At 36.6% G+C, this 15,894-nt stretch overlaps 1 protein-coding gene across 1 annotated transcript in view; it reads left to right on the forward strand.

The window, feature by feature from the left end:
* The window catches only part of tmem184a (transmembrane protein 184a), a 37,451-nt gene that overhangs the window by 8,307 nt on the left and 13,250 nt on the right, over positions 1 to 15,894 (forward strand). The window contains 6 exon segments of the mRNA NM_213520.1: positions 5,603 to 5,768; positions 8,327 to 8,417; positions 8,767 to 8,842; positions 12,956 to 13,047; positions 13,158 to 13,327; positions 15,154 to 15,351. Of these exon segments, the coding sequence (NP_998685.2) occupies positions 5,603 to 5,768; positions 8,327 to 8,417; positions 8,767 to 8,842; positions 12,956 to 13,047; positions 13,158 to 13,327; positions 15,154 to 15,351 (793 nt within the window).

Below are 15,894 nucleotides of genomic sequence, written 5' to 3' on the forward strand. Positions count from 1 at the left end.
CTGTGATGCATTTTATCTGTGTTCCTTGAAAGGCAGAAAGTTAAATCAGGCACCATATCAGTCTTTGCCGATGCTTTTGAGGGCATAGTTCACCCAAAAATCATCATTTACCCTCTTCTGTTGAACCCAAAAGAAGATATTTTGAAAAGCATCATTTGCCATTTAGCCTTATTATGTATTGTAAATGTGGAAAATAGTACTATTAAAGTGACTAAATGTGTTCACATGGTCGTCTGCTAGCATTTGTTCTAGTCTGAGGCAGAAAATAAAGCGTGAGCAATATTTGTGCACCCAACCTTTGTTTATAGAGGAAGTTCTTTTGTGCTCGTTGAAAGACCATCAGTCACTAACCTTTACACCAGCTGTATCAGTAAAAGAGAGAGATAAGACCGTTCAATAAGTCTTCTTGTCATTTGTTCATAGATATAAACATGCTGAGCTCTTCTAATTTGCTGGGATATTTCCTTGTCCTTTTATATTTTTCCGTTCATTACAGCTAAAAGCGCACATCAAACCTGAATATCAATTTCTGCGGCATATGAATGAGTTCGCCGTGTTGCCTAGAGCTAGATGAAATCAGTTGGTGGTGGATGAGTTTTGTGTAAAAGTAATTGTCAGGTGAAGTGGCGCCACAGTATGAATATACCCATATTGTGTGTGTCGAATTACCAATTATATTTGCAGACATTGTTCAGTTTCAGGAAGGCCTGAAATCTAATTTCCCCGCTCTTGCTGCTATAGTTTGAATCTCTCTCCATTGCAGCCTATATGACCCATGAAGAAATTTAATATAGAATATGTTTCTCAAGCATCTGTTATGTAATTGAACCACTGGGAACGTCGTGATGGAGAGCAGAGGTCAGGAAAGGTATTTCTTCAGCTCTGAATTGCAGCGCCCGCAGTGTGCCCGGAGGACTTGCATTTGATTGCCTCCAAAGCATCTTGTGTGCCATACAAAAGCCAATACCTCTGAGAACCTGACAGTTTTGAAGCGTCCAAACATGCTATATAGAGCCTGGAAATGAGTCCCTGTGTAGTGCTTTTCCTCTTCAAGTCATAATCAAGTCAAAACAGTCTGGTTTTTTGGTCCCCCTGAACGACTCATCTACCGCCACCTCATCCGCGGCTTTCCAAGCAGTCAAACCATCGCCTGCGGAGGTTTGTGTGAGGCAACACATGTAAATCCTGAGGAGATTAAAGGAGCCCTCAGGATTGTTTTAGTATTTCACTGCCTTTTCTCAGCTATAGAAGATTCTCCCGACGGAGCCTCTTATGCTCTGCTTACTAAAGGCAGGAATTGAGATTGTGTTCCCTCTTCTGAAGCCACTGATTTGCCTGCATAACTTTCCCATCAGTCCCAAGGATATCAAAGGAGTCTTTGAAGACCAGCTATTTAGAACACGAGCACCTTTTAGGCCAGTCTTTCTTAAGTGAAATGTTGCAATGACAAGGCGCCGGCAGCACTCGTGGGTAGGCCCTTTCTCTGTTCTCTAGATTTTATAAGTGTTACAGTCTTGAAGTTGGTTTTGCACCTTGTGATTCACTGACTCTTGTTTTGAGGCTCCACAGGCAGTTCCTTTCTTTGCTTCAGACAGGGTGTAATTAGCTTTGACTGCGTTTCTGCGACAGCCAGCAGACAGTCAATGGCCAAAGCCATTACTGTGAGCGCAGCTCTCTCTCACTGTCAGCAGTGGATTATGGAGTCTGAGAGACTATGAACTTATTTCCCCTGCAGGCTAGGTGAAATGGAGGACATCAGTTCAGAGAGCAACTCCCCTCGCTTTTTCCAGAGCCCAAATACATCAAGCCTGCACCCGTGGAATGAAGGCCTCAAATAATCTGATTTCAAATGATTGAGAGTGCCAAAGTTTAAAAAGCCCAGCGAATATTGAGCCCCATCAGTAATAATGTGAAGTTCAAAGGGATTTTGAGGACATTTATAGGCTTCAAATAATTCAGTGTTTGTCAAATTTAGACTTTAAATCTGTATAGCCGAACTACGTGTGACTTTTGTATTCTGTGCAAAGTAATTATGTACTCTGTAAAAATATACATATACAAATATACAATTGTTATACAATAAATAAAATACAATAAATATACAAATGTTTACTTGGGATTCACATGTGTAATTGTATTATGGGTATGCATGGGCTGGTATAAGATTCTGACCGAATAATAAAAAAAAAAAACCTTGCATAGGAATACTACAGTATTGTGGTTACTGCTCTAAAATAGGCTCTTTTTAAATGTCTGGGTAAAAAACTAAAACTTTTCCCCCCTTTGAACACTATGTATTATGTTGAGGAACATTTCAAATATTTTAGAGCAGTGAACATGTCAGGCTAATTCATTCAAATGAATCATTGACTTCTGCTGTAGTTTCAAAAGCACTGATTACTTTACAATTTAAAACAGCATCTTTGGATATCTTTTCTGCTGGAAATACTGTTGTCCTAAAAAAAAAAATAAATAAATAAAAAAAACATTTTAAATAATCTACCGAACAGAAAAAAACAACAGAACATTTTGGTGGTTTTAAAACCTTGACTTTTCCAAATTGTGGTATACCTTGATAACGGTCATCATCCTATCATCCTATCCCCAATTATGCGATCTTAGTCTTGACTCCATCATTTTTGTTTTAAATGAGAAGTTGAACAAAATTTGTAGTTTAATGCAATATATTTAATATGTGTAAAAATGTATGTGTGTAACAGGAAAAAGTACTGCCAGTTAATGATTAAAACTATTAAAATGCCCACAAAATTTACTTTGGTAAACTTTTCAATATAAAAGTTGTTGGAGCAGAGATCAAGATCTCATCAGATTAAAAGAGTAAATAAATGCATGGAAAACACACAGGAATCATAAAAGGAAAATGGTTGATTAATGGATATATTCATATTGTACATTTTGTAGAGATCCCGTTTTCTTTTTTTTTTTTTGAGTCCTTGAGTCCGAGTCATTTGATTTTGAGTATCTACCGAAACCCATTCCGATACTTTTATATACATAAAAAAAGAATAAAGAAGAGTGAAGAAACAGATCCATGGTGTTCTTATTCAATTTGCATTATTTTAACATTCAACAACTCTGTTAACAAACAGAACACTTCTGTGAGGTGGCTTGAAGTAATAAATAACAGAAATTCCACACTTTTAGCACTAAAGTTCAAAAGTAAATCTAAAAAATCTAATATGAAAACAAACAGCATATCAAGTTTACATGTCTTAAGGTTTGCTTCGGCAAAATTGTCATCATCAACTTTATAATTCCTCCAGACCATAGACATACTCTCGCTTTCCACATCAAGCTGCTTCCGTGTTCTACTTTGCTGGCATTTAACCAATAACATCTCTGCAACAAAGTGATGTCATTCGCATACGTTGTTGTTTCAAAGTCAAAAAATAGGTCTAACTCTGTGCTACCGCATAACTATAGATGTGTTAAAAAATATTGAGAAAATCTATATATAGATGCACATATATGTGTGTGTGTGTGTGTGTGTGTGTGTGTGTGTGTGTGTGTGTGTGTGTGTGTGTGTGTGTGTGTGTGTGTGTGTGTGTGTGTGTGTGTGTGTGTGTGTGTGTGTGTGTGTGTGTGTGTGTGTGTGTGTGTGTGTGTGTGTGTGTGTGTGTGTGTGTGTGTGTGTGTGTGTGTGTGTGTGTGTGTGTGTGTGTGTGTGTGTGTGTGTGTGTGTGTGTGTGTGTGTGTGTGTGTGTGTGTGTGTGTGTGTGTGTGTGTGTGTGTGTGTGTGTGTGTGTGTGTGTGTGTGTGTGTGTGTGTGTGTGTGTGTGTGTGTGTGTGTGTGTGTGTGTGTGTGTGTGTGTGTGTGTGTGTGTGTGTGTGTGTGTGTGTGTGTGTGTATTCGAGTCCTGTTCGGGAGGTATCGTCCGATTCCGATCGAGTCTGAAACACATGATCAGGCACGATTTCCGATCACATTTTGTAATGATTTCCATGTTCATGAGTCAATTTGACTGCTATTTTAAAGGGAAGCTTCAGCCAAAAATGAAAATTTCCTCTCACTCAAGTGGTTCTAACTTTTTTTTAGGATTTTCTTCTGTTGAACACAAAACAAGATATTCTGAAGGATATTGGAAAAAGCAGCCACTGACATCTATAGTTGGAACAAAAATACAATAATTCAATAAAATAAAAACATTCTTGAGTTTGTGTTCAACAGAAGAGTGAAGCACAAACAGGTTTGGTACAGGCTTTGATGTTCTAAAAAAGAAACATTCTCGAAGTGACCGCTGCCATGAAAGAATAGCAGTCATTTTTCTGTACTGTAATTTCTAAACAAGAAGTTCAAAACCTGTCTCAATATATTTAATTAAATTCAGTTATGTATGTAACAAATAGCAAAAATTGCAACAAATTGCATCTTAGAAAGACATGTGAAGCTCTGAATTATTTTAAAGTGTTTAAGTCCATTTGCAGCCTACAGTATACTGTACTTGTTTTAAAATGTAATCTTTTTTTTTTTTAATTCTTGCTTTTGAAATTGGACCACCTTTGTCAGATAACAGTGACCAAATCAGTCATCAAATATGGATTTTACTAGGATGCAGCCTTTGAATAAGGACACACTTCTTTATAGTGTTCAGGTTGTTTTGTCCGGTAGAAGTTAAAGTCTGCAGGACTGGATCTTGAAGACCAAAAGTTACCACTTTTGTAGGGATAGTTTGAGGGATAGTTCACCCAGATATGAAGATGCACTCCCCATTTAGGAGTTTCTTTATGCTTGACACTAAAGAATATAATTGGAAGAATGATGGGCTGCATGATACTGGCAAAATATGTATTGTGCGATCATCGTGTTGGAGTATTGCGATAACCATATATTTATAACATTCCCTACAGAAAAAAAAATCGATTTATTAGCATTTTAAAAATCGTTTATTTGTGTTTATACCAAAATAAACAAATATAAAATCTTTTTCAGGCTATGTTAAGGAGCAAACTGCAAACATTTATACTTTATAAAACTGAAAAGTCTGAAAATTTTGCAGATATTCTCATTCTTATTTACTGTTGTTGTCATTTTCCTTCCATGTCTTTACTCCAGTCATTAGTGCATTTATTTATTTATTCATTTATTTCATTATTATCATTTTTTCTTTCAGCTATCTTCTCTAAAGCAATATAGGTTCACCTTTGGGCTCAGTCTAGCCCCCAACTGATTGATTAAATTGGAATAAACAACCTATGCATGCAACACAAACATGTTGACACACAAAATGAAATAGGAATTATCTCCCCTCTCTGCTATGCAGATAATCAATAATAAATGTATATCACAATAACCATCATTTTTCGACATAGCCTGCTTCCCTAGTTAGTTTAGTTTTATTTGTTCCATTGTTTGTTTTATTTCTTCTGCTTGCCTTTTTTTTCTCATGCTAGTCTGCTCTAAACTCTTAAAGTTAACTAATAATTACTATTTTTCAACACCACTGCAACTAACACTTAAAATATTCCTGTTTGCCCAACTCCCTTTTCCTCCTACCTTGATGATACACTGATAATACACACTTGTTTTCTTGCCATACTTGGCATTTATGTTGCTTTTTTTATCACATTTATGTCTTTCTAGATCTACTTGCACCTGAGGTCGTACACGGTGCCAAACGAGCAGCGCTACATCATCCGCATCCTCTTTATCGTCCCCATCTATGCCTTCGACTCATGGCTCAGCCTGCTGTTCATCACTAATGACCAGTATTATGTGTATTTCGACTCTGTTCGTGACTGCTATGAAGGTACAGTAAATCTGAGCTCCTCTCTGCCCTTACATCTACTCCTGTCCCCCAGGCGTAGCATTATTCAGGCCAAATAGTACAGCGGGCGGAATGACGTGTCTGTTGTTTGGAATAGTAAGGATAGGAGAGCTTGATTTGTAGACGTTGGGGGGTGGCAAGTTTCATAGACGGGGAAACTGATACATTGCAACTGAACAAACCTGTTTGTCTTGTTAGTGCTAGAATGGAGGATGGCCAGTTGTCTCTGTTATTATCTTTTCAGGCTTAATCCTCTATCCCTAGACAATCAAGATTTGAAACACTCTTTTCCCGGCGGTGTTTGAGTTACCTGGGAAAATAATAGTGTTGGTGCTGTTTTGTTTAAACCTGGGGTCACATATCTTGGTCCTGGAGTGCCGTTGTCCCTGCAGAGTTTAGCGCTAACTTGTCTCAAAACATCTGCTTGGAAGTTTTAAGTATACCTAATACCAGAGATTTTCGAAACTGTGTCGAGATGAAAATATGTGTATTACTCGCTATTGAAAATAGTGTTACGGCTAACATTGAATCCACACGACACCTCCGCTAATCATGTAACAGCATTAACAGCGCTCACATTGCTGATGCAGCTTTACCCTGCCTTCTCTTAAAAAATACTTTTTTATTATATACATTTGATTGAACATGAATGTGTCGTATAGTGTTAAACATGTTGAAGATCAGCTTCCAGGCTTTAGATTGATTAAATGACAAGCTATTACAAAAGCTGTTTATTTAATGTTGTGACACCTCTCCTCTATTGACTTCCATTCAAACAAAAGGTCTCTGGTCTCCTTCCTCATGCACTGGTTTTGTCTATTAAGATTTTGATTAGCTTGTTCAAGTGTGTTTGATTAGGGCTGGACGATGTCGACCAATTTGGCATCATACGTCGTAGGTGGCGGTGAATTAATCATTAATGAATAACTAAGGAATTCATAACGAAGTAATTATTTGTAGCCTACAGTTTCCATTTCCTGACCCGCATGGTCTATGTTTTACCCATAACCAAATCATAAATAAGTTAAGTTACAACCAAATTACCACCTGTCTATCACTTTTTTGCAGGACTCTGGCATGAATAGGCTCTGAGTGATTTGTGTCATTATAATGGCATCGACAATCTTGGTTGGTAAAAAAAAGGTGCCCAATCAACAGCAACCAATCAACAGTATCTGAGGTTTTTGCTATAATTACTAAGAGTACAAGCGTGAAAGTGAAAGATTGAAGCATTGTACTGGCGCTGTAACGCATTACTTAAAAGATTCAAAAGACAGAAGGGTCGTAAGATAGAGACAACATTAATTAAATTTCACGTTTATAGAAACTATAGTGGGACTCGATCCAGTGGTACATCCTTGATAAACTGTCTGGCGTGCACTGCTCTCTGGGGTTTTGTGCTCAAAGCGCCCGCTGACTGCCTGGAGCTCAGACTTCTATGCAAATGCTAGAGTGCATGACAGAGAGTGTGTGTGTGTGGTCACGTGATGTGTGTTTTGAGTGGTATAGTGTGGACAGAGAGCCGTTCATAAATGCCAGGTGAAATGCCAGTGTGGACGTGGATCATTTTCATTCTAAAAGGCCATTTTACAACTAGTGTAAACGGGGCGGGTTGCTGCTGCAACGGGAGCATGTGGAGGATCGCAATGCCGGCTCAGCATCGTGATATCTATCAGCCATCGGCCCAACTCTAGGTTGGAGCTACAACTTTACAGCACACTGGCCCTCCAGGAACAAGCTTGTGACCACTGATTTAAACTATCATTGTAACCGTGTACACATCAGTCACAGTTTTGAAGTTCAATCTGTTGTGTTCTCGGTTATACTTCAGTTCAAAAGGCTGCAGTTATTTGACCAAAAATACAGTTAAAAACAAAGCTGTAAATTTACACTGGTTATTTCAGCCCAAATTTGAGTTTAATATGAACCCACTGGGTTAAATTAATTTAGAATAAAATGTTTACCCAAAGTTTGGGTTCTATGTATTCAACTCTGATTGTTACCTTTAGCCTAATGTCTGCTCATATTTGCCCAAAATTATGACATTTTAACCCAGTTGTTATGTTTGTCTGTGTTTAACACAAATTAAAACAAGCCAATATTTTTATAGCACAATATGCAATATGTTTATGTATTGTTCAAGAAACAATTCTTATCCATGTGTGGATGCAAACAAAATCTCAAAATGAACAAACAAAATTTAAAGATCCAATTGTTAATTCAACTACAAAAGTATTAAAAAAAATTCTAACCGAAAGCTCCAGAAGTCCAGAAACTTTGCCATAACTTGTGTTATTTCTCGTATAAACGCTCTAAGTCAGACAAGAGACAATAAGATCGAACCATCTAATCTGTCTTTAAATAAACTTCTCAGGTTAAGAAGGATTTCCTGGAATTCCGCAATCTTGTTTTGTCACACAAAGTGAAAAAGATATTCTTTCATGTCAAACGTGTTCAGCCTGCTTATTTAAAACTCACTGCAAGCTCAGCAAATAGTTTGCCTGTCATCTAAATTAGATTTTTCCTTTTTATTCTTCTAGCATTTGTGATATACAACTTCTTGAGTCTGTCTTTTGAGTACCTTGGAGGAGAAAGTGCCATCATGTCCGAAATAAGAGGAAAGCCCATTCAGTGAGTGTGCCTGTTTATTTTTTATATATAAATAATTGCTATTTTTATATAGCGTTTTAAAAGCATGATAAGGATGCACAATATGGTTTGTAGACATGATTATTGGGGTTTTAAATATTATATGATATATATATATATTTTTTGATGTTTTAATGTCATTATGATTATGTGACTGGAATAACTCAAATGTGTACATGGAAAGATGCATTCACATACAGAAAATGTGGTTATTCTTGAAGTGAACTTTCACCTGGACAGAGATTTTGATTCACTGTTTCAGATTTCTCCCCTAAGAGATCCAGTCAACAAACCGCAATATCAAATGTCCTTCTTCATTTGTCTCCAACAGGTCTAGTTGCCTGTATGGCACATGCTGTTTGGTAGGGATGAGCTACTCTATTGGCTTCCTGAGATTCTGCAAGCAGGTTTGTTCCCATGTTTTTTACATCCACATAAATGACTATTGTTTTCTTAATGTTATTAAAAATAAATGAATCATTTTTATTTCATATTCTTAATCAATTCTTCCAAGAAATGGAAGCATCAGAGGTGACAATTAGATGTATTTACACTATAATGAACTCAAATGAACCATGATTTATTTAATTAATTTATCAACATGATTTGCTTCATTTACATGGAGTAATTTATCATTTACATGCATTAATTTACATATAATTTACATGAATTAATTTACAGTGCAAAATGTCACTGCAGAAAATGGTTAACACTAAGTTCATAACGTTATTAAGGCAATTTTATGCTGTTCCTTGTTGTTTTTTTTTTTTTTTTTTTTGTCATTTCTAGTCCAAATATCTAAAAATTCTTTAATAAAGAAGCATTTTCTAGACAAGTACAACATATTTTCTTGTTTTCAGAAACATGTTAAAATTAAGTTAGTTTTTTTTTCTTTTCTTAAAATATCTGCCAATGGAGTAAGCAAAATAATCTTATTTCAAAGCAAAAATTAGTATTTTGCTTATTTGCTTATTATTTTGCCTGTTTTAAGGGAAAATCCACTTATTTTTGCCTTATTTCTGAAAACAAAACAATATTTTTATTTGTATAGAAAACGCTTCATGGTTTTTAGATATTTGGACTGGAAACAAAAAGAAAAGCATTTTTTGCAGTGTACAGTTGCATTAATAATGTTATGAACTGATTTTAAACCAGTTTTAGTTTACAAATGTTAAACAAATAAAGCACTACACAAAATATGAAAATGTTTTAGGAGAGTCAATGATACTTTTAAATATATAAAAGAAAGGTTTGTTAGATTTTTAATTGTCTTGGTTGTGTTAAGATATATCATATGACATAAAATGAGAACTCTCACAGAGACAGGCTTCATAACCTTGTATTCATCAGTACATTATCTGATTATCAATCAACTTTTATACCAAATGTTATAAAATTATACTCATTCTCATTTATGACATAATGTCACTGTCTGTCTGAAACTAAGGCTGTTGACTTATTGCCTCTGTCCAATCAAGTGCTGACTCTGGAGGCATTATACAGATATCAAAAATACTTTTGACACAGCTTAAGTATTTGATCACATACAACAAAACAGAGAGGGCTTTTGTGATAATCGAGGGGACAGTTGCTCAAAAATATACAGTGGAAATCAGAATTATTAAACCCTTTGATTTTCTTTTTTTAAATATTTTCCAATTGATGTTGAACAGAGCATGGAAATTTTCGCAGTATGTCTGATAATATTATGTCTTCTGTAGAAAGTCTTATTTGTTTTATTTCGGCTAGAATAAAGGCTGTTTTTTAATTTTTTAATAAACTTTTTAAGGTTAATTACTAGCCCCTTTAAGCTATATATTTTTTGTGACTTGCCTAATTACCATATCCTGCATAGTTAACCTAATTAACCTAGTTAAGCCTTTAAATGACACTGTGTTTAGAAGTGTCTTCAAAAATATCTAGTCAAATATTATTTACTTTCATCATGGCAAAGATAAAATAAATCAGTATTTAGAAACACATTAACACATAATATCTGAACCCTTGGTAACAAAAGTAAATGCACCCCTAAGCAAAAATGTACAAATTGAGAACAATTAGTCATTTTCCTTCCCATGTGTCATGTGACTCATTAGTGTTACACTGTCTCGGGTATCCACAGATAGCAGGTGAGTTAAATTTGGTATAAAAGCTTCTCCACTCTCTCAATCTGGCCACTGAAGGTTCAACATGGCACATCATGGCAAACAACTCTCAGAAGACCTGAAAAAAAACAATTGTTGCTTTACATAAAGATGGCCTATGCTATAAGAAGCCAACACTCTGAAACTGTGCTACAGCATAGTGGCCAAGGCCATTCAGTGCTTTAAGAGGACAGGTTCTTCTCAGATCAGACCTCACCATGGTCGGCCAAAGAAGCTGAGTGCATGTTCTCAGCGTCACATCCAAAGATTGTCTTTGAAAAACAGACGGATGAGTGCTTCCAGCATTGCTGCAGAAATTGAAGCAATGGGGGGTCAGCGTGTCAGTGCTCAGACCATATGCATTGTTGTTGTCCTAAAAGAAAGCCTCTTCTAAAGATGATGCACAAGAAAGCTCGCAAGTAAGGACCAGGATTACTGGAACCATGTCCTGTGGTCTGATGAGACCAAGATACACCTATTTGGTTCAGATGGTCTCAAGCGTGTGTGGCGGCAACCAAGTGAGGAGTACAAAGACAAGTGCATCTTGCCTACCATCAAACATGGCGGTGTGAGTGTAATAATCTGGGGCTGCATGAGTGCTGCTGGCGTTGGGGAGCTAAATGTCATTGAAAGAAATTACTAACTAACATGTACTGTGACATACTGAAGAAGAACATGATCCCCTATCTCAGGAAACTGGGAAGCAGAGCAGTGCTGAAGAGGCTGAGGGGTAAAGGTGATGGACTGGCCAAGCTTGCCTCTTGAACTAAACCCCATAAAACACCTCTGGGGCAGAAAAAGAAGGTTAAGGAGCACAAGGTGTCAAATGTCAACCACCTCCTTGATGTTGTGATGGATGAGTGGAAAAAGATTCTAGTGGCAACCTCTGGTCAACTCCATGCCCAAGAGAATTAAAGCTGTGCTGAAAAATGATGGTCGCCACACAAAATACAGACATTTTACATTTTTACTTAGGGGTGTACTCACTTTTGTTGCCAAGGGTTTAGCTATTATTGGCTGTATTTTAATTATTTTGAGGGGACAATAAATTTACACTGCTTTACAAACTTTACACTGACTACTTTTCATTGTGATAGAGTCATTTCTGCAGTGTTCTCCTATGAAAAGATATAAATAAATATTTGCAGAAATGTGAGGGGTGTACTCACTTTTGTGACATACTGTAACTATAGTGTCTTGAAGGGGGCGGAGCATGTAAGATCCTAGAGAGCTTTTGATTGGTCAGAAGATTTGATAAGGAACTGAAGTGAGTTGATGTCAAAAATTGTTGATTCATTTAAGCATGACTAACAAACCACAAGCGTTCAATGTTTAAGTCTTTTTAATGCAAATATTGTCATCGCTTTGGAGCACACTAGCTACTTATAAAACTAGCAAACTAATACTAGCATCTAAAAAGATTTATTGTGATTTCATGGAGACTTTAACATCAATCCCAGATTTTACATTTATTTGTTTTAAACATGTAGACTTTTCAGTGTTTTTTAGGACTCCACTTAGTGTCTCAAATCCAAGTTTTGCTATGAAATTGTATGAGGAGGACAGCGTTTTTGTCTAAATAGCATGAATATATTAATAAGTGGGTCTGAATTCCTGTGACTTATCCTCCTCAGCCTTTTATCTACCTTTTCTACCTGAATTGTCATGAAGTGGCAGCTGTTATCTGTGCACCATTGTCTTTCCGGAGGAGCTTCAGTGGTTAAAGTAGGATTAAAAACAGTAGGAAGCAGGTGCAGGTAGCTTGATAATAAACACAAAAAATAGCTACAGCCGCCAGCCTGATGTTGTCTGTGTGACAGCTGAGAAACTCACGCTTTGAAAATAATACTGATGGAAATTGGATTTGAGAGCCCTGTCCCTAAAAAACACTGAAAAGAATGTGAATTCAACTTTCTGTTTTAATAGGAAGTGGAATTTCAAAACTCATAAATCTGTCTGACCTTACGGATTTTTCAAAGCGTCACCACCTTGCGAAACACCAGAGCGTGTGCTTTGATTATTTCGGAGACGGCTTTTTCACGCAGACAGCTTCGACTTAAAACTTGTGTTCCACGTTGATGGTTCAAGTGGTCGATTCTGATTTGCCTGTAGAGATATTGGGGAGAAATTCTCCTTTGTGTCATTCTCAATGAGTGGATTTGTCAGTCATGTCGAGCGTTGTGTTGATTATGTAAGAAATAAGCACCTCCTGTCAAAAATAAGCATTCGGCATTACCATGCCTTTGAAAAAGCGATGGGGACTAGAAGTTTTCTATCACTCAGACTATATGAGATGCTCTTGCTGACTAAATAGAAGAGGAGTAAAAGTCAAACCATTGCCGTTACTCATCTGTTACTAATGTCATCGTCATCTAGGCCACACTTCAGTTCTGCGTCGTCAAACCCATCATGGCTGTCATCACCATCCTTCTGCAGGCGTTTGGCAAATATCACGATGGAGATTTTAAGTGAGCCGCCTTGTCATTAATTCTCATATTAACACCCTCATAGTTACCTAACATCTGGCTGTTTAAATCAAGCGTTTCACTTTTCTGACGTTTTGTTTTTCCTTATATAGTGTAACAGGAGGTTACCTGTACATCACCATCATCTACAACTTCTCTGTCAGTTTGGCTCTCTATGCCCTCTTTCTCTTCTACTTCGCCACCAGTGACCTTCTGAGACCTTTTGAGCCTGTGCTCAAGTTCCTCACCATCAAATCAGTCATCTTCCTCTCGTTTTGGCAAGGTTGGTAACTGAAGTTTGCTTCGTATTACTTGGCATTGTTGTTACTTGACACTTCTGTCCAAGCGGAATATTGTTTGACTATGTTTATTGTTTATTAATAATGATATTAATAATAATAATGTTTATTCCAGCTTATTGCTTAGTCTTTATTGCAGGATTATTATTGTTAACTAAGACTAAACCGGAGAGAGCATGTGTATTCAATTGTGTTAACATGTAACTATAAAGCTAAATTAAAAACTAGAAAGATTAGCCTTGATGTATAATGCATCCTATAAAGAAATAAAGAAAGATTTAGCATGTTGCTACCAAGTTTAACACATTGCTATCATGTTTACTATGTTACTAGCATAGTTAATATGCAAAGATTATCCTCCCTGCTAAAATAAAAAAACTTAAACCAGCCTAGGTTGGTTGGCTGGTTTTAGCTGGTTGACCAGTCTAGTTTTAGAGGGATTTTGGTCATTTCCAGGCTGGTCTTAGCTGGTCAGGCTGAAAAATGACCAGCTAAAACCAGGACATTAAACTGGACATAGCTGGTTTTGGCTGGGCTTTCAGTCTGGCTAGGCTGGTCAAGTTGGTTTTAGCTGGTCATCTCCGAGCCTGACCAGCTAAGACCAGGCTGGAAATGGCTGGAAACCAGCCTGGAAATGGCCAAAACCCATCTAAAACCAGGCTGATCGACCAGCTAAAACCAGCTAACTAGCTTAGGCTGGTTTAAACAGTTTTTTTTTTCAGTTAGGCTTTGTCTGATACAGCTTTTAAAGACAGACAGACAGACAGCATAGTTAGCATACATAGATTATCATTTGTCTGATGCAGCTTTCAAAGAAGGGAAAAAGAAAAAAACTTAGCAATTTGTTACCTAGCTTAGCACATTGTTATGTTAAACAGGTTGCTAGCATAGTTAACATTTAAAGATTATCTTTAGTCTGATACACCTTTCAAAGAAAGAAAGAAAAAAGAGAAAGATTTAGCATGCTGTTACCTAGCTTAGCACATTGTTATCATGTTTAACAGGTTGCTAGCATAGTAAACATATAATTATATTATCCTTAATCTGATATAGCTTTCAAAGAAAGAAAGAAAAAAAGAGAAAGGTTAAGCATGTTGATACCTAGCTTAGCACATCATTATCATGTTTAAATGGTTTCTGCTAGTATAGTTAACATAGAAAGATTATCCCTTGTCTGATACAGCTTTCAAAAAAAGAAAGAAAGGAGAAAGATTTACATTGTTGCTACCTCATTTATCACATTGTTACCATGTTCAACATGTCGCAGCTAGCATAGTTACTAAAGATCATCCTTTGTCTGATACAGCTTTCAAAGAAAGAAAAAAGAGCAATATTTAGCATGTTGTTACCTAGTTTAGCTCATTGTTACCATGTTTAACATGTTGCTAGCATAGTTCACATATTTCCAGTGTGAAGTTAGCATGTTGTCAACATGCGTTTAATATGTTTTGCATGAATTTTAAGTTTTAAGTATGTTTTAAGTGAGTTTTATCATTTTAAATGATCATCTAGCATCTAGACACATGCCTAACGGGAGTCTATAAGATAGCAACAAAAATGTTCTACAATTTGTAAATGAAACTATATGCCATTTATTCATAACTGTTAAAATGGCCTAACAAAGATTACATTAAAATAAATGTAATATTTAACTTTTTTCTTTAAAAGTTATTTAAAAAAACTCCATCTATCCATAACTTCACCACACTCATATAGAAATTGGGCAAAAGTATTTTTTAAATTGCAAATTGTCTGGTAAATTGGAGTCATGGGCCATTTGAAAACATTTCTTTTGTGTGTCTTTCATCAGGCATGGTTTTGGCTATTCTGGAACGCTGTGGTGTGATCCCAGAAGCTCAGTTCATTGATGGTCATGAGGTTGGTGCTGGAACAGTAGCAGCCGGCTGGCAGAACTTCATCATCTGCATCGAAATGTTCTTCGCCTCCATCGCCCTCCGCTACGCCTTCACCTCCAGCGTGTACCGCGAGAAGAAAAACGAAGCACCAGGTTAGACACTCGAAAATCTGACACTTGGGGGAAAAAGAAAGAGTAACTTTGTTGTTTAGAGGTTCATAAAAACATGTCTCGTCAAACCTTTATGAGGCAACTGGAAGTTTTTCTCCTCAAGAGGGTTGTGACTCACAGTTCAGAGGACTGTTGGAAAGCTCCACTCATGTCAGATAGACACAGATCATCAAATAACTCCTGTGTAGTGAGAAACACAGACCTGTAGCAGGCCAAATGATGACATTTAACAAAAAAAAGTAGAAAACAGTCTTCAGTGGGTGCTTTTCTAGAGGTTATCCTTTCTATTAGGAATTTAACTTGCATCACAAAATCATTGATCAAAAAAAATTATCAAAAGCTTTTTTATTAGGGCTGTCACGATATAAGCATATTAATCCACAGTTATTGTGTCAAAAATAATATGAAATAACATTATTATTGATATTATTTTGATATTATTGATATTATTATTATTGTATCTGCGCGCGCAGAATTCTGCAGATTTTCCGCAGAATTCCGCAGATTTCTGCAGATTTTTAGTCC

The sequence above is a fragment of the Danio rerio genome, chromosome 3 (genome assembly GCF_049306965.1).
Source record: "Danio rerio strain Tuebingen ecotype United States chromosome 3, GRCz12tu, whole genome shotgun sequence".
Classification (NCBI taxonomy): domain Eukaryota; kingdom Metazoa; phylum Chordata; class Actinopteri; order Cypriniformes; family Danionidae; genus Danio; species Danio rerio.